This window comes from Gadus macrocephalus, chromosome 13 (genome assembly GCF_031168955.1).
Source record: "Gadus macrocephalus chromosome 13, ASM3116895v1".
NCBI classification, from domain to species: Eukaryota; Metazoa; Chordata; class Actinopteri; order Gadiformes; family Gadidae; genus Gadus; species Gadus macrocephalus.
In genome coordinates this window covers 16,720,687-16,744,946 of record NC_082394.1, presented here as the reverse complement: position 1 = coordinate 16,744,946, position 24,260 = coordinate 16,720,687, and the positions used below count along the sequence as shown (strand labels likewise).

At 41.8% G+C, this 24,260-nt stretch overlaps 3 protein-coding genes across 8 annotated transcripts; 1 reads left to right on the top strand and 2 right to left on the bottom strand.

Moving 5' to 3' along the window:
- Positions 1-529: 529 nt before the first annotated feature.
- On the top strand, positions 530-5,844 carry si:ch211-159e12.5 (uncharacterized). Its single transcript, XM_060069573.1, has 3 exons — positions 530-669; positions 891-1,000; positions 1,211-5,844. Exons 2-3 carry the CDS (start codon positions 915-917, stop codon positions 5,514-5,516), a joined length of 4,392 nt encoding a protein of 1,463 aa, XP_059925556.1. The 5' UTR covers positions 530-669; positions 891-914; the 3' UTR covers positions 5,517-5,844.
- A 53-nt stretch (positions 5,845-5,897) lies between these two features.
- On the bottom strand, positions 5,898-7,932 carry cnpy2 (canopy FGF signaling regulator 2). 3 transcript variants are annotated; one of them, XM_060069574.1, is made up of 6 exons: positions 7,790-7,932; positions 7,497-7,628; positions 7,302-7,417; positions 6,786-6,983; positions 6,519-6,615; positions 5,898-6,359 (listed from the first exon to the last, which is right to left on the bottom strand). In XM_060069574.1, the coding sequence occupies exons 2-6, from the start codon at positions 7,606-7,608 to the stop codon at positions 6,316-6,318; spliced, it is 567 nt and encodes a 188-aa protein (XP_059925557.1). In that variant the 5' UTR covers positions 7,609-7,628; positions 7,790-7,932; the 3' UTR covers positions 5,898-6,315. The 3 variants fall into 3 exon arrangements, with proteins under 3 accessions (XP_059925557.1, XP_059925558.1, XP_059925559.1); XM_060069575.1 differs by having other exon boundaries at positions 7,497-7,639; positions 7,799-7,891; XM_060069576.1 differs by lacking the exon at positions 7,790-7,932 and having other exon boundaries at positions 7,302-7,449.
- A 1,694-nt stretch (positions 7,933-9,626) lies between these two features.
- Positions 9,627-24,236, bottom strand: LOC132470913 (natural resistance-associated macrophage protein 2-like). Of its 4 annotated transcripts, none has more exons than XM_060069841.1 (18): positions 24,064-24,236; positions 21,152-21,231; positions 20,238-20,377; positions 19,490-19,609; positions 19,270-19,389; positions 18,761-18,867; positions 18,608-18,678; positions 18,433-18,500; positions 18,179-18,334; positions 17,520-17,678; positions 17,332-17,418; positions 16,810-16,929; positions 15,443-15,592; positions 14,990-15,063; positions 14,686-14,839; positions 14,361-14,414; positions 12,448-12,480; positions 9,627-11,837 (listed from the first exon to the last, which is right to left on the bottom strand). In XM_060069841.1, the coding sequence occupies exons 2-18, from the start codon at positions 21,183-21,185 to the stop codon at positions 11,760-11,762; spliced, it is 1,725 nt and encodes a 574-aa protein (XP_059925824.1). In that variant the 5' UTR covers positions 21,186-21,231; positions 24,064-24,236; the 3' UTR covers positions 9,627-11,759. The 4 variants fall into 4 exon arrangements, with proteins under 4 accessions (XP_059925824.1, XP_059925826.1, XP_059925825.1 ...); XM_060069843.1 differs by having other exon boundaries at positions 21,152-21,208; XM_060069842.1 differs by lacking the exon at positions 24,064-24,236 and adding an exon at positions 21,429-21,570 and having other exon boundaries at positions 21,152-21,229.
- Between the last annotated feature and the right edge of the window lie 24 nt (positions 24,237-24,260).

The window sequence follows — 24,260 nt, the reverse complement described above, 5'->3', positions numbered from 1 at the left end:
AGGCTCCACACTCTCTAAAGAAGTTAACAAGTCAACAACTTCCATCAATTATATTCCTTTATCTTCTTCTTGATTTCAAATGTTATTTATTTGTATTAAAACACCCTAAATAAGTCAAACTGTTCCTAATGTCAAATGTTATTTTCTTGCACTGTAAAAATGAACCAGCTTTTCTGAATGGATGAATTTCGTACATGTTATTACATGTAATGAAACCCACGTCACCTGTAACAATTGGCTTCCTAAAGCCATTTCAGCATTCCATTAGTAAAGAGAGATTAGAGTAGCAAGGAGAGATTTATTTTGTAACTGTCAAAAAAATACAACTAAATATAACTGGGACACAGACTGCATTTCAGATAAACACTAAGGCAGATTATTCAGTCTCATAATACGACCAAACAGCATTTGTGAATTATGGGAATTATGAAAGGACAGAAGAGCATGTCTTTTAAAGAATTGTAACTAAAACGCTGTGGGCTTTATCCTGAGCTGTTTGGCCACTGGTGGGAGGAGGGAGGTCCCGATAGGGGAGTGGATGGGAGCCGTGCCAGGGGAGAGGGTGGGGAATTGAAAAACACTGTCCCTCTTAAAACAAGCTGGGCAATTTGGCCATCAACAGAGCAGCAAGGACGCCTACCTGGGGAAAGCATTCAACTTCTCCATACTGTACGTACCTTTTCTTTTTCCACCTTACAGCTTTTTATACATCAAAGGGGCAGGTCAGCAGGGAACGATTGATTTATATTGATAGATACAATTCCTGGAGGGATCAATAAAGTGTTATTTTATCTTCATGGATATTAAAGTCCAGAACTTTCCTTATCAATCTTTAAAGTTGAACGGTTATATTACTCAGTCATAATTTTTTTTCGTGTCGTATGTTGCAGAGTAAAGTTGTGGAACCAGACCCAATGATGGCCTACTGGGCTGAGAGTCAGGGGCAGTCACCTGTTTATGCCAAATATTGTACAGTACCTGGACCAAACTGTACACACATGTAAGTCTAGTTTTGTTGAAAAAAGAAAACATTTAGAAACTCAATAACAGTGTTAGAAAAAGTTTTTTGATCACTAATTGTATTATGTTTTTAGCATTATGGTTTTCATCCATTTCAAGCAGTGAAATTATTTTCATTGAAAATTGTACCATCATACTGAATTCATACTGCTTACGTAGTGAATTATACCCCTGCTCTTCCGCTCATTAGGTACCATGACAGACATAAGGCCACGTATCTCCCTTTGCCTCTCTGTGACCAGCGAGAGCCCAGCTGCTGGACTGTACCAGGATCCAGGACAGGAGGCATCCTGCACGACTACACCAACTGGACCAACCCAGACCTGGCCGCCCCCGCCGCCTCCCACTTCCCTTTCGGGCTCGACAACCCAAACAAAGACCGCCCTCAGCCTCAAGAGACGAGAGGAGGGGAACGGAGAGCAGGAGGATACAGAGGGGCACCAGAGAGAGAGTATGAGTTAGGGAACCCAAACGAAGGGTGGCAGAGGAGGTGGGAGCCCGGCAGCAGCAGTAGCAGTCTGAGTGACAGCAGCTACCGGGAGTTGCAGGCCTGGGCAGCTCGGTACAGCCACTCCCTTCCTAGGAGGCGACGGATGGGTGCCGAGATGAAGGGTGCCTTCCAGGAAGCCCCTGAGACTAGTAGGACCCTGGGGAGGGTCAACAGGCATGCACCGGACCCTCACATGGCAGCGCTGCAGAGGTCAGAGTCGTATTCGGGTCCCCGAGGCCCGATGGGGGTCGGAGGTCACCAGAAGACAATGACGAACAACCCCTTACCGGTATGTCCTCCTGAAAGCACCATGGAAAGGAACAATTACCAGAGAATGAGGTTTAGCCAACCCCCTGGCTACATAGGCCCGCCTGCATATGATGGCCAACATAACAGATCACCTGGTATGCAGTACCACAACACATTTGGTACAGACCAGCAAGCTAAAAGAAACACATCCTTTTTAAAGTCAACACAACCCAATCAAAACATGTCTAGCGATTTGCAAGACATAAGAGGAGGAAATAAGGAGAAGGACACTAAAGAGTCCCAGAAGCAAAGATCTGCCTTGGACTCTAATTCTTACGAGGATCGAATTCAAGCGACTAATACTTTATGGCAGAATCAACCGATTTATTCACAGCCCACTCAGGTTCAACCCGTCAGTCACTCGTCTCCACGTGAGGTCCAGGAATCAAAGCCAACCGAGGGTATAAGTTCAAATGTAATTGAAGGACGGACATTTAGATTAAACCAGAGGACAGGTGGAGCAACCATATTTTGCTTGGTCTCGCGAATGTGTGAAACTAAATCAGAGACATTGAGAGAAAATGTAGAATCCAAAGCTGTGCCACATTGTACCAGAAAATCTAACAGTGAAAGCTCGGAATTAGGGGGGATTACTAAGGGTTTAATGGATGACAATGACATCATCCACAGAATGACTAAACTTGCAGATGAGGTGGACTTTAATGTAGAAAATCTGTCAAAGATCCCAGTCGAACATACTATTCCCAGAAAGAATGGAAAAGACACAGTTGGTTTGGTGGAGAGCCAGGAAGCTGCGGGACACAAAATAGAGTCACAAACAGGCTGTAGTTTAGCAAATCAGACGCATTTACAATCAACCACAGAAAAAGATGGTGTAGGTGATGTAAATCCTGTAGTTGGACCACAGGTAGGACAGACATCACCACTCAGATTCCCACTGTGGAGGGAGCCTGGATACACAGCCAGGATGGACAAGAATAGTTCCCTCCGATGTAGAGCTCTGGTCAACAACAGTCCAACAAGCAAGAGTACAGACATTTGTGGCCGTCCTATTGACATTGAGGTTAGGCGATTTGAGATAAAGGAAGATGAAAAAGCAGAGAGCTGCGGAGGTCAACTGGTAATCGACACTACCAGTGTACTAGTCAGAATGGAGTTGATTCCCTCTCCTAAGAAGGAGCATGTTAATTATTTATTCCACCCCCCATACAATCCTCCTAATGTAGACACAGGCCTCGTTGAAGCTATCCAAACCCAGGTTAACCCCTTCCCTGCACCTGATGAACCTGAACCTCCGACTGACCGAGAGGAAGGAGACCCAACAGATCTAACACATGAAGATTTCTTGAAGGCAGAGGAACTGCAGCCTGAAAAAGCAAGTGACCTCTGTCTCCCCTGCCTGCCTCAGATTTCCCCTCCTGAAAAGGAGACGTTGACGGCGCGTGCTGAAAGGATCCTGGGAATCCCTTTGCTTGACAGCAACACCGAGCTGACATGTGAGGAGACTGTAACAGTTCCTGACCTGTGTAGTGAGAATGAACAACAAAATGAACAGGAACCATCCCCACTAGCTTACAACATAACGGATGTTTTGTGCCTTACCGAAGGGAAACAAAAAGAGATGGTGACACAGTTACCTGATGACCCCGCAGATGAGAGTGAGAGTGAGTTTGTGCAAGATATAAATATCCCCCAAGATGTATTAGACACAGAACATAATGAAGATCCTGAAATCCTGCGGGATGGAAAGCCAGAAATATCAGACTGCCCTGATTCAAAAGAGGACGTCATAGAAGACCGGGAATCTCAAGATGTAGAACCTCTGGGAAGCAGTGTGTTACATGAACAAGTATTTCAAAAAGACGGTCAGGAAGAGAGCACAGAGGAAAACAATCTACCCAATGAAAACAATGCTTGTTCTTCCACTCCATCTGACCCCTCCGATTTACAACCAGAGTCACCTCCTGATTTCCCATGTCACATCCAGCGTAATTCTCTTTCCTGTGAGTCAGCCACAGAAACAGTTCCTCCTTCCTTGTTCATCAATGATGCCTCAGAAAATCCAGAAACCTCAACCCATAGTCCTCAGAGACCATGTTCATCGACATCCATTGATGCATCTCCTCCTCCCTGTGAATACATTCTATTTCCGTTGCCCATCACGTCCACGCCTGAACACCCTTTCCTGAATCTCCATTGTCTCGATTCATCGGTTCACCCGGAAGATTCATCTTCTGCTATTGAGGCATGTGAAAAGGTACACGAGTTGGATGACAGTTTGCAGCTTACAAATAATGACATCACTGATAACACTAATGAGCGCCTCTTTGAAGACAATACAGGAGAACCAGGGTTCTGTGACGAGATTGCAGCATGCCCAAAAGACAGAATCAAAGATCTAGTGCAGCCGACAAAAGAAAATATCAAGGAAGTTACAGAGCTGGAGGAACAGACTGCCAGTTCTGAAGACCACACCACTGACTTTGAGTCACTAACAGAGGTCAACAGTCTGCAGAAACTCACAATCACAACTGAGCCCCTCTTTGAATCATGCAGCCAGAGGGAAACAGAGGGAACCGGAGATGATGCGTGCCCTCAATCTGTCATTCATTGCCTCGACCCATCAATAGTCATAAAACACACCGTTGACCCCCAATGTTCTCCTCGTGCTTCTGAAATGATGCCCTCTCTGTCAGATGTTTCTGACCTTAACAGTGAGCCAGCTCTGCAAACTGACTTGACTTCCCCATCTGTTTCAGAAAACAAAGCCCTTCACTCTGAACCCTTTCTATCTGACATTTCAGAAATCTCCCCCTCTGGTTGTTTGGAATCTAACACACCCCTACTATTTCTGCCCTCTGCACCCTTGGAATGCTCTCATGGTTTCCCCCCTCATCCAGTAGAAGAGGACACTGAACCACTGGAGCTTCCAAATACCATGAAAGACACAGGGGAGTCCCAATATCCCAGGTCCCTATGGGATGCAGTGAACCGCATTAGAAAACACACAGCACCTGACTCTGAGAATGAAGATGAAGAGGTGAGTGAGCTGTGGGACCCCCAGAACGCAATCGAACACTTGGCTTCTATAGATGATGAGGGGGATATGGAATCTGAGGACATAGGGTTTCCTAACACTGAGGGAATTGGGAAAGCAATAGTGTCTTCCACTGATCACGATAGTAGCGATACAGAAGAGGAGCTCGTCCTTGATGGAACAACGCTACTGGAAGAGCCGGAGGAGGAACCGTTGGAGGATGCAACAGTAGGACTGATGCCAGAAGATGGACACCAGGAGGCAGGTCTCCAGGATGAAGACACATTGTCCTGCAGCCACATAAACAGACAAGATTTGGAGGAAACTGCTGTAAATAGTGCTGAGCAGGTTGAGGAGAAGGAGGACTTTGACAACAACCCTGAACTCGTGAAGGAGCAGGAGACAACAAATAACAAGATCACCTTGGATGAGGAGGAGAAAGATATATGTGATGACAAAGTCGAGGAAGGTTTAGTTGAGAATGAGGAGGGTGGACGAGATGAGACGGACACAAACCATGCATCTGTCTTATCTCTGCCATTGGGATGTGACGAGATTGCAGATTGCCCAAAAGAAAGCATCAAAGATCTAGTGCAGCCGGCAGAAGGAAATAGCAAGGATCTTCCAATGCTTGAGGAAAAGATTGCCATGCTATCTGTTCCTCCTGTGACTGATGTAGTACAAGGGGTGACAGAGTGAGGTTTGCTGATGTGGATATGAACTGAACAGTTTGATTTAAATGATATTAACAAAGTTACTCATTCAGAACTTTAAATTAATTTATAGATTGGTTACATTGGTGGAAGTGGTATGCCTTAATAATTCATTCATTCACTATTGCTCTAATTCCGTTGAATGCTTATCTGTTATTAATCTTTAAAGATGTTATCTGTGCATTGCCTTTATCATTGTTTTTCATCCATTCATGGTTTTGATGTTGTGAAAATCATAATACATACTTGATTCATGTTTTAATATTGAATCGTTTTTGATCCATTTTTAAAGAAATAAAGAATTCTCAAATGCACGTATGTCTATAAGATATTTTTGTCTTTACAAAGAATAGATGACAAATTAAAGTTGATGTGGTACAAATTTATTTTGATTGAGGTAACAAAATGTATAAAATCTGGGGAATATTCACACATATTCACTTTCAAAATGCAGACAGTTCACATATAAATGCGTTCTACAGAAATGATACAGCAAGAGGGCACAAAGAGGTTGTGTTTCTAATCTGGGTCCGAATGCAATAATTTGCAATAGCTAGAATATCTACAAATGTGTCACAATGACTACATGATTATCGTTAACAGGTTATTTATTTTTATAAAAAGGTAGATTTGATAATATATTTGGCACTTACATTTTTTATTTTACGTTTATTAGTGCTGCTGGGGAATTATTTCAATGCCATGATGTAAACTTGTGACCATAGCCACCACTATGACCAGTTTTATGAGATGCCTCAAGGAGACATCCGCCAAGGTGGAAAACATCAAAGTTCATCGTGATGCATTTTCAGAGCATGGTCACATAGATCTAGAGGAAGCCGTGAATTACAAGAACGTTGTCAAAACAGATCCCAATAGGTTTAGTATTTCATGTATGACTCAGAATGGAGTCAACAACATAGAATTCAAGACAACATTCATACTTATTTGCATGTTAATGTAGGACAAAGGGAGGCGACACACTAACCTGTTCTCTTGCTGCAAAGCTTGTCTTTGACGTTTTCTGTCTCAGTAGAGAAGAATTCAATGATTTCGTCTTCATTCTGTTCGGCTATCGTTTCACACTGAGGAATAACAAAGAACACATACCATGTTACACAGGAGCTAACATTTAGGACATCATCATCGTTCTCAACAGCATAACTTCCCCTTAGGGATAAATAAAGAACATTATCCATCTATTAGATTAATGGAAATTACAAATACCCCGTCTAAAACCACACATTCTACTCACCGCAAACTTAAGACTTGAGGTAACTGTAGAATCCAGTTTGGCCTCCGAGAGGTCCATGGGTTCACCGTTTCTTGATGCGACCCTGATATAGGTCTTTCTGCTAGAGTTGGGGTCCACATGCTCCCCATAGTCCTTCATCCTCTCACAAACATCCTCCATCAAATCCAGGAGGTTTCCTTCCGAGCGGGCCAGAGGAATCTGTTGGTAAGAAATAAGAAAAATATCAACATATATAAAATGAGTAAATCAATCTGAGGAAAAATGTAATGCAAAATGTATGTGAAACTTTGAAGGCTGTTGTTATTCCATTCCGTCCCAGTTCTATTGATTCACGTTATCGAGATCGCTAGATGTAGTAAGAAGTATGTTTGACAATTTACATTCCTTTTCCTGCTCTGAAGGAAACAAACCTTTCGCCTACAAGCTCAAGCCATAATCATACATTCCCAATTAGCTAACAAGAGACGATTTGAGGGTTGGTAACGTTAGAAGAGTAATCAACCGGTGTAACCTTACCTCTCTAATTGACTGGCTGCCATCAGGGTTAATCCTGAATGATCCCGTCTGGATGGTTTTCTTTGGGTCTACCTTGGAGATAGCCCACTCCATCTCATCAACTAGGGCCCGGCACGCTATAGACAACACAGGAGAATTCAAATGTGGGCTAAAAGACCAGATTAACGTCTCTCTATGCGTGTTTGGCATCCATACCTCCACATTTGATGTCCTGCCCTTGACGAGCTCCTTCGACGAGGGTCCCAAGAAGCCACAGCAGCAGGTATGTTCTAGCAAGAACACACAGCACCAGGTGTGCGCTCCTCATCTTGCATCTGTATCAGGGAGCTGTGGAAATCGTGAACCACATGAACATGCCAAATAGTTGATTGCCATCAGTGTACACAGAAATGTTCTTCAGGAATATTCCATGGAAATATATGCTTTGTAAATGTTCGCATGAGAGGTTTAGAATAAAACACGTTAGCAATATAAAGTAGAAGACTTACGACTTTTAGCAGTACATAAAAAAAAAGCACAACTAGGAGATGATTACACGCTTTTTCATCACATCGGCGAAAAGTGGTGACGTAGGCATCGGAGAGGCTTGAAAGAGAAGCAGCTGAGAAAGAGCAGCCAGAAATAAGTCAAGACAAGTCGCAGCGCCCTCCTGTGGCCAGGATGTGTTCCCAGAAGGACTCCCAGGCGTTAATAATTTTACAAAGTGGAAGAAATCATTATACACAAAGGAGATTCCAGTTTTAATTTCTTTAAAAAAAACTCATAAAAAAAAAACAAAAATGTATTACTTATTTTAAAATAATTATGCTGGTGCCATGCATCTATCCAAAGTTAGTCTCAAGTGTATCCAAAATATTAACCACACAAAACTTACATTAAGCATTGCATTGGTTATGATAGTAGATAATAATAATAATAATACATCCAACATATATAGCGCTTTCATAAAGTTCTCAAACCCCTTTACATACATTAGGATAAACAAACAGTAAACTTCTACAACTAACCTAATATGTATTTAATAAAAAAAAAGTAGGAATAGCAAGTGAAGATTTTTAAGGGCCTTTTTAAATGAAGACATTGTGGGGGCATTTGTGATGTGATTTGGTAATGACTTCAAACAGAGGGGGCGGCGACTGAAAACACCCTGTCACCCCATGTGTGGCGCTTGGTCCTAGAGATGTGCAGGAGGTCGACATCGGCAGACCTGAGGCATCGGGAGGGGACGTGGCGGTGGAGCAGGTCAGAGAGGAAGGTTGGAGCCAGGATGTTGAGAGCCTGGCAAGTGCTGAGTTGATCCTATGTTTAACCAGGAGCCAGTGGAGGTCACGGAGGACTGGGTTGATGTGTTCAGTTGAGCAGGTACTGGTAAGAAGGCGGGCGGAAGAGTTTTGTACATACTTGAGTTTATTAAGGAATTAGTTAATGGTACCATTGAAGCTACTGTTGCAGTAGTCGGGCCTGGATATTACATACATGATGGTGTTTCTGCAGCAGTCATTTACAGTGAGGCTCGTTGAAGGGGAATGTTACAGAGGTGGAAGGCTGTTTTGGTGATGTGGATGACATGGGGCAGGAAGGAGAGGTTGGGGTCAATGATGACTCCAAGGTCACGGATTCGGTTGTATGGAGTGACAGTGGAGCCATCGATATGGAGTGTGAATTCCTGAGTGGGGCGGGTAAGGTAGTCTGGGACAAGGATTACAATCTCTGATCTATTGCACTTCAGTTTCAGAAAGTTGCTTTTCCATTCATATTTGAATGTCAATTAGGCAGGTAGCAAAGGTACAATGAGTGGCAGCAGTGTTGTACTGTCGGCGAGGGCGTAGTATATCTGAGGGCCTAGGAGAGTATCATCGGCATAACCGTAAAACTGGAGGCCATGCCGGCGGATCTGTCTGAGTGGGAGCACGTAAAAGATGAAGAGAAGGGGACCAAGCAACGAAACCTGAGGGACACCATAAGTGAAAGGGGCTATTGTTGATTTGCAGTTGATTATCGAGATGCATTGATGTCTTTTGGAGAGGTAGGAGTGGGACCAGGAGAGGGATGTGCAGTTATTGGGGGACTTGGGAGGGTCAAGTCCATGTTTTCGAGTATGGGGGTGACTGCGGCAAGCTTTAAGGTGGATGGGACGTAACAAGAAGACGTGGACATTTTTGGTGAAAGGTGGGCGTAGGGAGGCAGGCCTTTAGAGGGTTAATGGGGAGCGGGTCCAAGGCACTGGTACCAGACTTCATACCAGCTACCAACGAGGATTTGGCAGAAGGAGATGTCAGTGAATGATGAGAAGTAGCTAATTATGGAAGAAATTATACAATCATGTACAAATATTTGGTTTTATTTCAGATTTCTTTTCGGTTGTATTGCTGGTTTTATGCACATTTCAGTTAACCAAGATAAACACATGGTGTAAGCATCTGTAAAACCATAAAACATTTTAAATTTGGTCTTTTCATTTCTTTTACTTATTGGACTTTACTATAAAGAATCTCAAGCCATGTAGGACAAAGATTAAAGGCAGTTGTAATCTTGTATTCCTTTTTTTACTATTAATAAATAATGAAAAATATGACCCTTTGATTAAAAACAAAAACAAAATGATAGAAACTTTATCATTTCTACTGACCTTAGGCTAATAATTTATATCCAATACCAAACTGAGTTAAAACACTCATTACATCTTGCTTTTACGTTAAGATTGTTACATATCCACTTGAATATTTCTAAGAGCAATGTTTCTAAATGGCTGTTAACTTTTAAATCAAATTCATTGTTCTGAGTGCAAACGACGGCTCTGAGTGTTCACTGCTGCACTCGTGTGGAAACATTTGACTGAAAATATAAAATTAATTGATAAAAAGACAGACGTTTTTTCTTAATATTATTTAAATTTTGTTAACTAAACAAAATGTGCCCCGTGTAATTTGCACTTAACATTGCTATAATGCCATTAACCTAATTCAAAACAGCAGCAGCGACTGACGACTCGTCCAATAATTGACCTGGTAAATTGTTGTGCATGGAGATATACTTTTGGGGGGTTTCTGATAATGTACAACTACACATCACATTTTCTATAAAAAATAAAAGCATAAGAAAAAAGTAACAATACAAAAGGAATTCATAAAAAAATTCAAACTTGAAATGGAAATGTATTAAAAAAAAGAATGGACTCCCTGAAGACTCACTCTCTGGGTTAATATGTTTTTCTTAACAATTCCTTAGAAATGTATTGCTACTTGCTTATCCCAATTTATAACAACTCAATCAATAGTTCCTTAAAAAATTATTCCCATTTAAAGTTGTTTTTTTTAAATGACAACTGCAGAAAATTGCAGATATAATTAATAACATAATTTGACAAACAAAACGTACAATTTAGTTAAGAATGAACATAAATTTAACTCACTTAAAATAAGGCTTGTGGATGGAATCATACCGGAATACACCACATGATGCAACTTAGTTTTGTTTAAAAAATACAATAAATCACGAATGTCGCCATGTTTATATTGAGAATAGGGAAGAAAGAAGGTGGTTACTCAAGGAATAATGTGAATTACTGGACAAGTATCAGGAACCACGCTAAACATAAAATGGTCATTGGGATTATTTACGGTTATTTTCGTTGTTAATATTAATTTATTTGCCATGTGATGCAGATTGATTTCCAAAGATATGCCGTCCATGGTGCTATTTTGAAGTGCTCAATGCCAGCCAGTTGGAACGCAATTGCAGCACCGAAGTTCATCACAATAAAAATCTGTTGCTTTCATTCACAATGGAGAGGCTCCGGGCTTGGTGAGGGATGCCCATATTTGGATATTCATAAAAAAAATGGCTTTGCTGTACAGTTATTACACACCTCACGTAATATTCTCATATCAAAATAAACAGACAATGGGACAATAATAAGAAAATGACCCACATGGCACAACCCGTCTGATCTACTAGTCTCTGTGGTGTGAGTTGACTCAATGGATAGCACTTTTGTTTCACAGCTGCAGAGACTCAAGTTGGATTCCCAGCTGGAGCCCTGCATGTTGGTGGGTGGAGTTGGATCTTCTCTCTTGGTTACCCTTAATCGTGGGTCACCTGTGGATACTCTGATTTCCTCTCACCACCAAAGACACAAGGGTTAGGCTGATTGGAGACCCATGCACGAAAGGACTGCAATGGACTGGCAATCCTCCGGCCTTGTTGCCCACAGACAACTTGGATAGGCTTTACCCCTCCCCTTCAGCAGGACTAAGTGGGTAAAGTGACTGGATGGATGGGAATCCATAAGGCACATTCTTACTTTGAAAGCTCTTGTAGTAAACTCCTAGGCATGAACTCCTTCCAATGCTATCGCTCATTTGCTCTCTCGCTCTCTCTCACTCACACCTATACATTAGCAGAGGATGGCACAGCCAAGCAGCATGGGATGCTGCAGAGTGTTCTCTACATCTCTCCCTACTGTTCAGACACAGAATTAGCATCCATATCGTTCAATAAGTAGAGGTCAGTGTGGCCAGACAATCCCAGCCGAACCTAGAAGAAAATAAAAAGGGGGTTAGTCATTGTGTGCATGTTAATGTAAGATAAACTGCACATTCAACTTTGCGAACTCCTACAAAATAATACATGCAAGAGGGGTGTTTTTTTGCAGGCTCAAATGGATTCCGATCTCCAGCTTCCATATTTTAAGCACTTGAGGGTAAATCAACAGCAGCAGCCACCCTCTGTGCCCTGTACATGTCCAATGCAGCCCTGTATCGGATATTGGATAGCAGGGAAATCTTTGTCAAGTTTTTTGTTTTACGATCAGGAGGAAGGGGTGGGATTGTCCACACTAAGGCTGATGATGGATTTACAATAAATTTGTTTAGTACAAAAGAGAAATTTGTTGGATTGGAGTTAGGCCAGAATGATTATTACTTGTAATCAAATGGCTGATGTGATTACAAAAAAAAAAAATAGGCATTAGGTATGCTCACCTGACGGGTGAAAACATTTCTTACAGACAAGTACGTTTACCTTAGTCAGTTCACAATATAAACTTGGGTATAGAACTGTAAAAGTATCTATTCAAGATAATCCTGAGGTAAAATGCAGATGCAAATTTTACTTGGATCTTTGATTATTAGAGTATCTTACTTACTGCAGAGACATCCTTTTCAGAAGAATTTGCCAGCTTGCAATGTAAGTAAATACAGGTGGTGAGATTAATTCAGTATAAACCATGCTACTCTTGCAAACAAAAGTTTGTAACCAAGTAATCATACTACCATGGCTCTGACTTCTAAAAAGGAAAACATAGAATTACTTTGCCAAAGGTATACCAAGACACAAGACACCACGAGTCTCCATATATCCTCTTGTTTATTCATACGGATACATGGCGCATTGGCGTACTTAAGCAAGTATCAAAGGACAGACGACGACGACGACGACGACTTCAGTTGGTTATAGACAGCAATAGTTTACTTAAGGCTACAGAACACTACATTGGCCTACAGAATGTGCATTGAGACAACTCATTAAAGGGACACTCAATATCTTGTGTCATTATTTCACAGAAGGCACTGATGACAGCAGTTCAACTCTTAACAAAAAAGGACAAAACATTAAAGAATAATTTACGCTGGCCTTTTGTTCACCAAAACATTCAAATCGACTTGATGCTTTAAAATGACTAAAATGACATAGACAATGTTAAATGACGCGAAACATCTAGAAATAAAGAATATCCTTAGCAAATAATGGTGGATATTGTGGAAAAAGTAGAAACCAGTAAGAGCTACCAGTATGGGCAACATGAACTGGTCTCTGCTCCACCATATTCAGATGGGAACCCATAACAAAAAAACATTGAATAAAAGATTGTGTTGTGCGTTAAATAAGGACTGTATTCACAAACTAATTGTGCTGGCATCTGACCGACCACAAACAAGTATGGGCCATTATTATTATTTAAGAGGTCAGACAGAATTGACACCATGTTATGAATCAGGTTCACATGTCATTTAAAGAGTCTCGCTGGTGCTCAAATCGATGCGTCATATTATCTGCAGGTATGTGTAAAAACTTGTCAATTCATGGAGTGAAGTCAATCAGGCTAAAACGTGCAAATAGCATAGGCTAGTATGGGGATTGAAGGATGCGCCATCATGAGGATTTATGTGGGGCCTAAGAATAGAAGACGCTAACTTTAACGGGAACCTGAGCACCGCGACAGGCGCCCCTACATGCGTGTCCTTCCGTGTGCGAGGACACCCCACGCTGAAAAGCTGTGAGACAACAGTGTCACAGGTCCACATGCACATGCACTACTGCTGATGAATGACTGGTGACCTTACCAAGAGGGGATTACTGTGTTTTATCAAAATATCAGGATTAGTAGGCAAAAATAAAACATTTTAATATAAATAATAATTCTTTCACCACTGATGAGACATTCAAGTCTTTAGTTTGAATACTTGCCAAGAAGTGTCTCAAGGTGGCAAATGCCACCATATTTGTCGATACCAATACTGTACCATCTGTTGAGGTCAAATACAGTACGTCCCAAGCTATGATATTCTGTATAAAGCAAGCTTCCAGTACAGTAGTTGCACATAAAAAAAAAGGTTTCAATGAGTGTTACACGTAACATTGGCTTGACTTCTTGGTGGACGTGACAGTTGGATTATGATAGATATTAGTACTATGATCCATGACTTCTGAAGTCTGAACATTAAAAAAAAAAGATTAAATCAAAAGGCAATTTATTGTCACTCAACCCAATACAAAAACCTTTAATTATGGAAAAATAGAACTATAAGATGAATCCAACTGTGTACACAGCTTTTCTTTCCTGTAAATACTGATTTGGTTCGTACCAAAAACACACACAAAGAATCTTTTCAGAATTATACGCGTGTCAAATTATTGTATACAACAAGTCACGTTTTTGCAAGGTTCATTCCCCTTCCAGAAACTGAAGGTTGGCACAGAGGTTGGTTTTTTTTCGACCCACATCTAAGTATCATATTCAGGGCGCTCCTCTATGAATACAGCAGGATTATTGCTTACCCTGCTGCCAAAGTCCAGACAGGAAACCCCCAAGGCAATTAAACAGAGCCACCCCTAAACACAAGAGAGGACAGGAGCATGCATTAAACATCAGAAAGCATTGTTTTTATTACCGTGTTTAGTTTCTCTACAAAACATCTATTATAGGTAACGTTAACTTGTAGTTCTAGGCTGCAGAATCTTCTAAAGCTTTTTTGAAACGTCAAACACAAGTGTAGACCCAAGTTTCGAGGGAGATACTAGGTACGATAAAAAGGTCAAGCTGAAAAGCAACCCTCCGTTCATGTTTCCATGTTTGCATCCATTAACACGAGGGTCCACCTACCAGGTAGCAGACGAAGCAGAGATAGGCTATTGAGACGATGGCTGCCAATACGTATAGCCAAACGCTGGCCAGGCTGGTCACGTACACAATCACAAAGTACATGTTGATGGCACACACCATCAGGATGATGCATCCCCCAGTGATCTTCCATGCCCTGGAGACAAGAGGAAGGTTAGGGACAACGTCAGTGTTTTGAGATTGACTCGTAGTCGAGGTCCGGGTCAAAGCTGACCAAGGTCGTATACAAAGAATGACTGTGATGGAAATCAATGTCGTGAAAATATTTGTATAATAATACACTTACAATCCATTCACAAAGTCGTTCATTATGGATTCGAGACTGGTGAAGGTCAATATTGGGATCAACGCAAACGGTAACTGTTGAGAAAGAAGACAATGGGTTTTATATTTTTTTTTTATAAAATGTGCCAAAATGAGGGGATTAAAGCAAGGTGCATTGAGGCAACAAACATTGATAAGACATACTTGGAGAAGCAACAACACAAAATATGTCCACAAAATAATAAAACATATACAATATAAAAAGTGTCAGCCTAGAAAATCAAAAAGAAATATTATTAGTTTCATCAATCAATAACTCAAAAAGTGTATTTAACCAGAGGTCATTGCATTTCTGGTGCTGAATGAAAGGCGTTTAAAACCCAAGGGTCTAGCGTGTCTTTAGTGTTCCCCATAAGGGAGGCAGAGTAACCCTGGCCTCGTCCTCACGGCCCTGCTCCCGCCCCCCCCTGCTGACCTGCAGGCTCTGCAGCACGTTCAGGAAGTCGTTCATCCCCGTCAACTTTGTGATATCCTGGAAGATGGCCACCAGCAGCGTGGGCGTGATGGCGATGGATCGGGTGAGCAGCACCCGAGCAAATCGTGACCATTTCAGGTTCAGGAAGCCCTGGAGGAAAACAACAACAACAACAACGTTTGTTTAAGAAAAGCCTTAAAAAACTAAAAAACAAAAACACTGCCATTACAAAACCCTTATTCCCACAAACAAGTATTAAGTACCATGACACCGAAACACACAGCATCAAATACACACCGATGGACTAATTCGTGTTTTGGAAACCATGTATGGACATGAACGGTAGGGGTGGGAATCTCTTGGCACCTCACGATTCGATTCGGATTATGAGGTCAACAATTCGATTCTGAAGCGATTATCGATGCATCTTGATGCAGCAATTTTCTTTTAAGTACATTTCCATGAGTGATTTAAAAAAAAAAAAAAATATATATATATATATATATATATATATATATATATATATCTGGGTTTGCTACTAAGAGTTTGCTTATCACTTCCTACTTTTGTGATGATCATTAAAGACATCAACAGATGAATTAACTTATCTAATATTTCATAAGAGAGAAAGCTTTTGTCACAAATATGACTTTCTATGAACAATGCAATAATCAATGCAGCTTGCATTATAACACAATATGGAAGCATGCAAAAAATCGGTTTCAGTTTTATTTTATTTCTAATCTTTCTTTTCTATGTCATTAAAGGAAAAGCTGCTCTTGAATTAGAAGGAGTTCTTGTGTCTGGCTGTGAGTTTGCATGCATGCTATGCGTAGGCTGAATCGCAATCGTGTCAAGGCAAATCACATTGGCCAATACACACTGAAGATAAATGTACAAAAATTATCCCTCTCTGGCGGACAGAATGTGGCAGCAGGCAAAAAAAAAATATAATATAATATATATATATATATATTTTTTTTTTATTCCGATTATTAATTTATCTGCATTGAGACAGAATCGTTCTGGCGAGAATCGCGATGCATCGAAGAATAGATTATATTTCCCACCCCTAATGGTCGGGCATGTCGGGGCCCTAGTGTGTGCAGCGGAGGTCAGGGCTGGGTAAGAGCCAAGCCTCGGAGCCAAACAGAGGCGAGCGTTAACTAGGCCAAGCAGACGCATCGCGCTGGGGCAGCAGGGTGGCGACTCTGAGGGCTCGTTAAAATGTCTGCCTGTGAAGCCAGTCCGAGGGCCCTATTTCCTGCACAGGGTTATCAACAGTCTTGTGGCAAGGGAAAGCCTTTCCACCTGTTGTCGTGACAATGTTCCCTCACATAGCAACTAGAAGCAGTCAACAGCCCTACCTCCATCACAAACTGTCCGGAGTAGGTCCCGGTCATGGTGGAGCTCTGTCCAGCAGCGAGGATCCCGACAGCCCAGATATAGAGGGCGACGGGGCCAAAGAAACAGCCCAGCACCACCCCCTGGAAACACAGAGGTAGGTTGAGGCCAACGTACGTTCTTTAAACTAATTTCTCCCTTTTCCCCTAATCTGATCAATTCATTTGCATTGGTTCATAATAAAGTAAAAAAACTTGTGTTAATCAATATTATGTAAAAAAATACATTAAGTAGAGCTTGTATCGGGTCCAAAGAAAGAAGCCCGACCAAACCCGGGCACATACACGGTCTGTCTGAGCCCGGTACTGGCCCGTCTCATCGGCTGCATTCATGGGGCCGGGCCCTACTCGGTCGGGTTTTGGGTCCGGTAATGTTAAACCTCTAAATTGAAGCCCTAGATATTGACTACATAACTCAAAAAACCTCTTTGGCACCACGTTCTGATCACTGAGCTGTACACATTGTTTATTCTGGAGATGACTTACCCCTTTGTAAATATCGACCTCCAGTGTTCTGTTGTCGTGGGGAAACAGATTGTCATAGGGGAAGCTTGAACCATTGCAAGCTAAATTCTGCAAAAGAGGAATGGCGTCACCGACAAATATGAGATGCGTAAAACTGATCTGGACTGGAGATGATCTCAAGCAGTGGTTTGACAACACTGTACACACACCACTTCCATGTTGGTCTTGTTGTAGAAGGCCTGAGCAAACACGGCCACCACGAAGACGTTGATGAGGAACGAAATGAAGAGGGCGATCGTGGCCTCGATGAAGTAGTACTTGTTGGCTTCCTTCACCTCATTCTTGTTACTGCGGTCGATTTGACGAGACTGCGACATTTAGAGAAGGAGAAAGATAGTTTCCATAATAGTGAGGGTATTTTATTTTCCACTATTCTCGGGGACTAATACAGACATCATTTTTTTTTGGCAATAGCATCCGTCAATGTATGTCCTCTGAAAGTGTTAGTTATGGCATCGACAGACTCAGATTTGGATTATAGATCTCACCCAAGGAGGAGTCTTGCTCTAAAACAAGCTCCAGGTGGCATACATTGACGGGGTACCATTGCCTTACTCTGGGGCTGGATGACGGAACACATGTGCTGCATTTACTCATTATAATTACAAAAATGTTGGTCTGACTCCCCGAGATACAACATAATGGAAAAACAGGGTCCAGGTTGAAAAATGCCTAGGTATCTTGCTCAACGATGCCTACAGGTAATCAGCAGACATTAGGGATTGGATCCGGAACGGTCTGGGAGACAAACACCCTACCCACTGATAGATTATGCTACAACCTCATGCATTCAATGAGGAGTTTCTACCTTGACGAGAGCCGAGTGCAGATAGATGTTGTGGGGCATGATGACGGCCCCCACTATGCCCACCGCCTGCTCCAGCTGGATGGTACCACAGTCCTTACAGTACGGTATGAACATCCCCTTCATCACCTCCAGCTGGTCCGGCTTCACCAGCACATACTGCAGAACAGAGAAGATCGGTGAAGGAATGAGCAGCCCGAACACCATCTGAGGTCTGGAAGTGATTATAGAAGAGAAAACATGGAGGAGGCGCTTACCTCGTAACCAAAACTAATGGCCATGATAGTGATGAGCACACCAAAGAACGCTTCAAGCTTCCTTAAGCCTATTAAAAGAAATCATTGTTGGTTACCATTTTAAAAACACCACTTCTGTATTTTTAAGCAGTTTCCCAAGCTTGGCATTTAATCGAGGTGGGTCCCAGTCACATACCATACTTGTCTAGAAAGAGGAAGACAAATGTGTCAACTATCGTGATGAGGACGCCCGCCCACAGAGGAATTCTGTTGGTTTAACAGAACAGATTTAATAATCACATACAAACACACAAACAGAGACAAATAAGCACAGAGGAAGGCATCTTACCTGCCCACAGACAGAAGGTGAAAAGCTATGGCACAGCCTATAACCTCCTGCATGTCTGAGCCGATAATGGCCAGCTCCACCATGAGCCAAAGGATTATACGTGGAACCTAAGAGAGAAAATGATGCTGATAATAATATAGACACAGCAAGACAGAGCTGGTGCAATAGCAAAACTGCATTAGTTGCATTATTATTAATGTGATAGACTTAGGATGCCAGACACCTTAAGACTTTTGGATTTAGCCCTTAAAAACCAAAAAGCCATAATACTATTTTTTTAACCATTTGTGTAAATGACACACAGATAAGTTAATTGTCCTGTCTGTGACGAAAAAGGTTGATCACCATAAGTTTGGATTAGAAACAATCAAAGCATACTTTTGTATTTTACATGTGGTTCAAACCAGATTTATGTGCCGGTTGCATCACCGTTTGGAGGGCACGATTCAGTATGGGTGCACGTGAGAACAGAACAGTGCGAGTGCAGGGATGCTGATTGTAGTGCTCACAGTGGGATACTGGCGATTGCACACTTCAGCCAAGTGCATTCCAGTCACGACCCCCAGGCGTGCAGCCAGCCTCTGCAAGAGCAGCCCGATGATGGTGGCTCCCAGGAGTACCCACAGGAGCTGGGGGAGGGGGGGGGGACACGGCAGCACGGCCAGGTTAGAGTGTCATCCAAGAGAAGGACCACATTGTAGATGTGCTGGCTGACGATGTTCTAGTCACCTTGAAGCCTGCCTTAGCTCCGGACTGAAGGTCTGACTCGATGTTGCCCGGGTCCAAGTAGGCGATGCTCATCAGGAAGCCGGGCCCCGTGAAGGCCCACAGTTTACGGAAACTGAATGTCTGGAAGGAATTTACACATTTAACGTCATGTAAACATGTGTACAACTCCAAAAAGTCCCAAATGGCTTAATTTAAATAATTTCTACTGCACTAGTTGGTTAATATGACTTGTCGGTCCAGTCCATCCCCTGCCATTATTATTCTCTAGGGTGTCAAACAGAAACACATCTCTATGAAACTCAATGTGTCGTAGACAGGTTCACATACATCCAACTTGCACTCTCGTGCTGTGGTTCATAGGGCTCTCCAAACACAATATGCTGTCAAAGGCCAATTCCTTCCACGATGAAGGCAATAATATTGTTTTGTAATATTTAAGCTACCGAGCAACACAATTGATAGTTCACTTCGATTCTGAATATTGTCCCCTTGAGGTATGATCAGGAGAGTCATTTATGGAAAAAAAGACCATCATAGACATTTAGGCCCAATTCCATTTTTACCCCTTACCACTTCCCCTTACCCCTCCCCCTTGTTTTGAAGGGGTAAGGGGTAAAGGGAAGGGGTAAGGGGAAGGGGTAAGGGGAAAGGGGAAAGGGGAAAGGGGAAAGGGGAAGGGGGAAGGGGGAAGGGGAAGGCGTAAGGGGTAGAAATGGGACTGGGCCTTAACCACGGCCTACATTCATACCTGGTTGGCATCCTCTGGAATAGCCACCTTCTCCGCAAAGTAGGTGGAGAAGGGCTCCTCCTGGTCGGTGGGGGAGCCAGGAGGGGAGACGGTGCTGTACTGACCCGCTGACACTTCCCCATTATTCTGCGGGAAGTCATCTGAGATGAAAGAGATAAACAGTTAGATGGAACAGAGGCTAAATACCAGCATAAATACAAATACTGGTAGGGACGGTATCAGGGCAAGCTTCTCCAAAAGCCTACCACATGATATGCGATATGCAATATTTTATTAAGCGTGGTCAATTCTTATTATTCAGAGTATTGTATTATTGTTGAGGTTAAGAAGTCAGTGTGTCCCTATGCCTTCTTCTTTCTGAGTCGACAGATTCATTGGCTTCCTGCTGCTACCCAGTCTTCCCATGGCACAAAGGTTATATATTAAATTGCAGTTGACACACAGACTTCCTCAAGCTAAAAATGAATTACCGTGGACTACAACTGTTTGGTTGAATGATTCTACACTTCCTCTAAATCCCCCACAATTTCCTCCAGATACATACAGTCAGGTTTCAACAAAGTTTTGGCGTTGACATTTCACAGACAATATGTTTGGTTTTGTTAAGTAAGCGTCATAAAAACACTCGAAAGTGTTGATAAAAATGTAAATAATTAAATTGGGATTAATGAGAAAGCGTAAGCGACTGTCTGCTGCCTCCATTTCGTCTTCTGCCGTGATTTACCAGGAGACTGTAAAACAATCCCATACAACTCAATATTTTGGACCTAGAACTTACGCATTGAACAGGGAAAAGACACAATCACAAACTATACTGCAAGCGGCTTTTGCGGTGAGGTGTGGATGGATTTAAGCACATAATGGATGCCTTTGCTGCTGTTGCGTGTCTGATTTCTGTTATCATAGGCACTCACCTTCCAGGAGGTCTCCTTCTTGGTTTTCCTTCATCTAGGCAGGCAGGAGGATCCCTACTAAGGGAAAAATATCAAAGTTCCTGCAATAAGAAAACAGCTATTGTATGACCAGAACAACACCATGTCAGAAGGCAAGACAAAAGTGAGGCGGCTGATCTTGTGAGAATGAATTGACAATCTTCTCTATAGACGTAAGTGACTAATCATTATTGTCGTTCAGAGGTCACATTTGTTCCTCTCTAGGTTACGTAAACAGCAGATTTTGCCAAAAGGCTCACTTCTGTGTCTTCTAAAAATGCTTCACTGTTTGATTGACAGCCTCTTCATGAGACCCGTCGTCGTCCAGGTTTCCCTTTCACCATGTATCTACTCATTGATTGTCCTCTGCACCCGCATACTTTAAAACGCATAGAAAATTCTCAGATTAAACCCAAGAAATCCTATGCAAAAAAACAATTCCATTCATTAACTGCATGCTATGAACTCTGTTACAACATGTGCAGACGGGACCTTGTCATGTGACGATGTAATCACATGACTGAAAACACAACCTGAGGCAGGACACAGAACAGCACAGGATTATTCCCTCCCCAGGGTCACACACACACACTATTGTTCTCAGCGTCACTTGTAAATCGCTTTATGTTAAAAGTGTCTGCTATATGACCAAATGGAAATGTAATAAATCATAAACACAGTGAACCATGATTGCTATAACACACACACACACACACACACACACACAGTAGTTAACAACTTTAATGAAGTACATAATACAATAAACTTCACTACAAGATGATGAATACACTAGGCTGAGAAAGGGTCATGAATAGTAGCGGTAACCCGGTCTACCTTAACAGAATTTCCGTTCTCCCACTTCCCATAGGCTATGTATGCCGATGAACCATCCCCGGCGCAGGAAGAATAACAACATCATCGACGACATGATGTTAGCTTTTTCCCAAAGAATGTGGTATAGTAATATCAAACTCATGTAGCAGAAACATAACTATCAAAAGTCTGTCTTTCACAAGCATGGATATCCTTAATATCAATTTAACACCCTCTCTCTGGCTCTCTCCCTCTCCAATAACGCAAATTTGGAGCACCAGACATTCGGTCGGGAGATGAAAGGCCAGGCAACGGGTAAATTTTTTACTATGTTAATAGTAAAAAAAAATTACCACTCAACTTTAATTACAGTATCACATCTCCCCAGATCACACAAAGACTATTATGTACAGCAGCTGTTGTGTAAATTCTGTATTGTGTTATGTAACCATCTTGTAATGCATCAGGCCCTATTATTAGCTTTTACTCAGTTGTGTTAACCTTTAATGTTGAAGAGCATGAAGCCATTAAAAAATCCTCTATCCAATACTTGCATAGAGGAAAAATAGAGTTACAATTACTATCACAATCCCAAATATCTTTTTTTATTTTAAGATCAACCAACTCTGGCAATGATGATATTGGTTTGACCAAATTAATCAGTTTAAAAAAGGAAACCCCCCAACGAACAACAGGACACACAATCTACACCCAACAGGGCAAGTAATCACATTAGATCTACGTCTCCACCCAAACAGACACTTTAAAGAACACTCCCAGCGGTCAGATACTGTGCCAGAATGTTCATTAAACAAAAACACAGTTTGTAGCAGTCTGAAATATAAACTGAAATAAGAATTATTCACCAACGTAGCCTGATGCATTTATTGCTTCAAAAAAAATAATAATATCAAGGAAACCAATACATGTGCTAAGGATCAGGAGAACTATTTCAAAGACCAATAGATAGCGCTTAAAATACAACAAGGTTATTCACAATCAAATGATGGCCTAATGAACACACAATAACTATATCCAAGGGTACCTATGTTTATCAAAAAGACCATTTAAGTTTCTCAGGTGAAGTACAGAACAAAGCTACTTCCTTCTGTTCAACTGAAGCCGTTGTAGATGGCTACATAACATTGCTGTTTTTGTTAATCACAAGGTGCAAAACTTTTTTAAATCCTAGTCTGGAATAAAGACATCTGCTGCCAAGGACAGCAGTTGCCAAGGACAACAGTTAGGCTTACCAGAAAGGCGTGCATGAAAGCGACTAACAGAGCACTAAAACAGTAATTCAGTTATATATCTGTATTTCTTATGGTTACAGAATGTGGTTCCTGACCAATTATATATAATATGTATCTTCCCAAGGCTAGATCAGGTTGTTAAGGCATTGTCATGGATCAGATATTTATAAATGCATTATTTTTGTTGTTTATGGGTTAATCTAGTCCATCAAAAATATTCCATTGCCTCAATGCTGTTTATCGTGATAAACGTACAAGCACAACAACTCTTAAGAACACTATGTTCCAGCAGAGTTAATTGCTCAGATGTAGGGTGATTTATGCATTGGATATTGTAGGTTATCTCCACATATTTTATTGTATGCAGTAAAATGCCGAGTAAATAACACTGGGCCTCAGTAAGTTTACTGTGTTAATACATTTGTAGAATAGTACATCTGGATACACAATAGCATTAAAACGATTTCAAAAGGAATCAGACCAGTATTCTTCGCGAGAACAGAACGAGGTATATTACAACAATTACAGGTCCAATCTGTTGATGGACCTGTCCAGGTGACACTTAAATGGTGACGTTGCAGCGTTGGCAGTCATCCGTCTCTTTGTAAATAAGGAGTCCTGTCAGTTCAGAACCCGTCTGAACTATACCTAACGTATGAAATGGATCTCCAAAAATCCTAAATCAGAGGATGATGTCAATAGTATTGTGTCGGTAACAATGAGATGTAAGGTTGATAACGCCATTTGTCTTATCAGTTCGACAATGCTAGTTAGTTAGCAGGTTTGTAATAGCTAACCTTGAAACAAGTATGACGACCGTCGTCTTACCTGGGTAGATACCGCAAAGTCCGGAAGTGTTAACAGACACACAGATCCCATTGACTATACATATAGTTATAAGAAACCCGACCACAGCAACAACACTAAATCGCTAACTCTTGGTAAGAAAGTGTCCATTCCATGTCACCTGCGGGTCGGATGTCCTGGAGGAGCACGTGCTAGAGCTCTGACACATCTTATTGGTC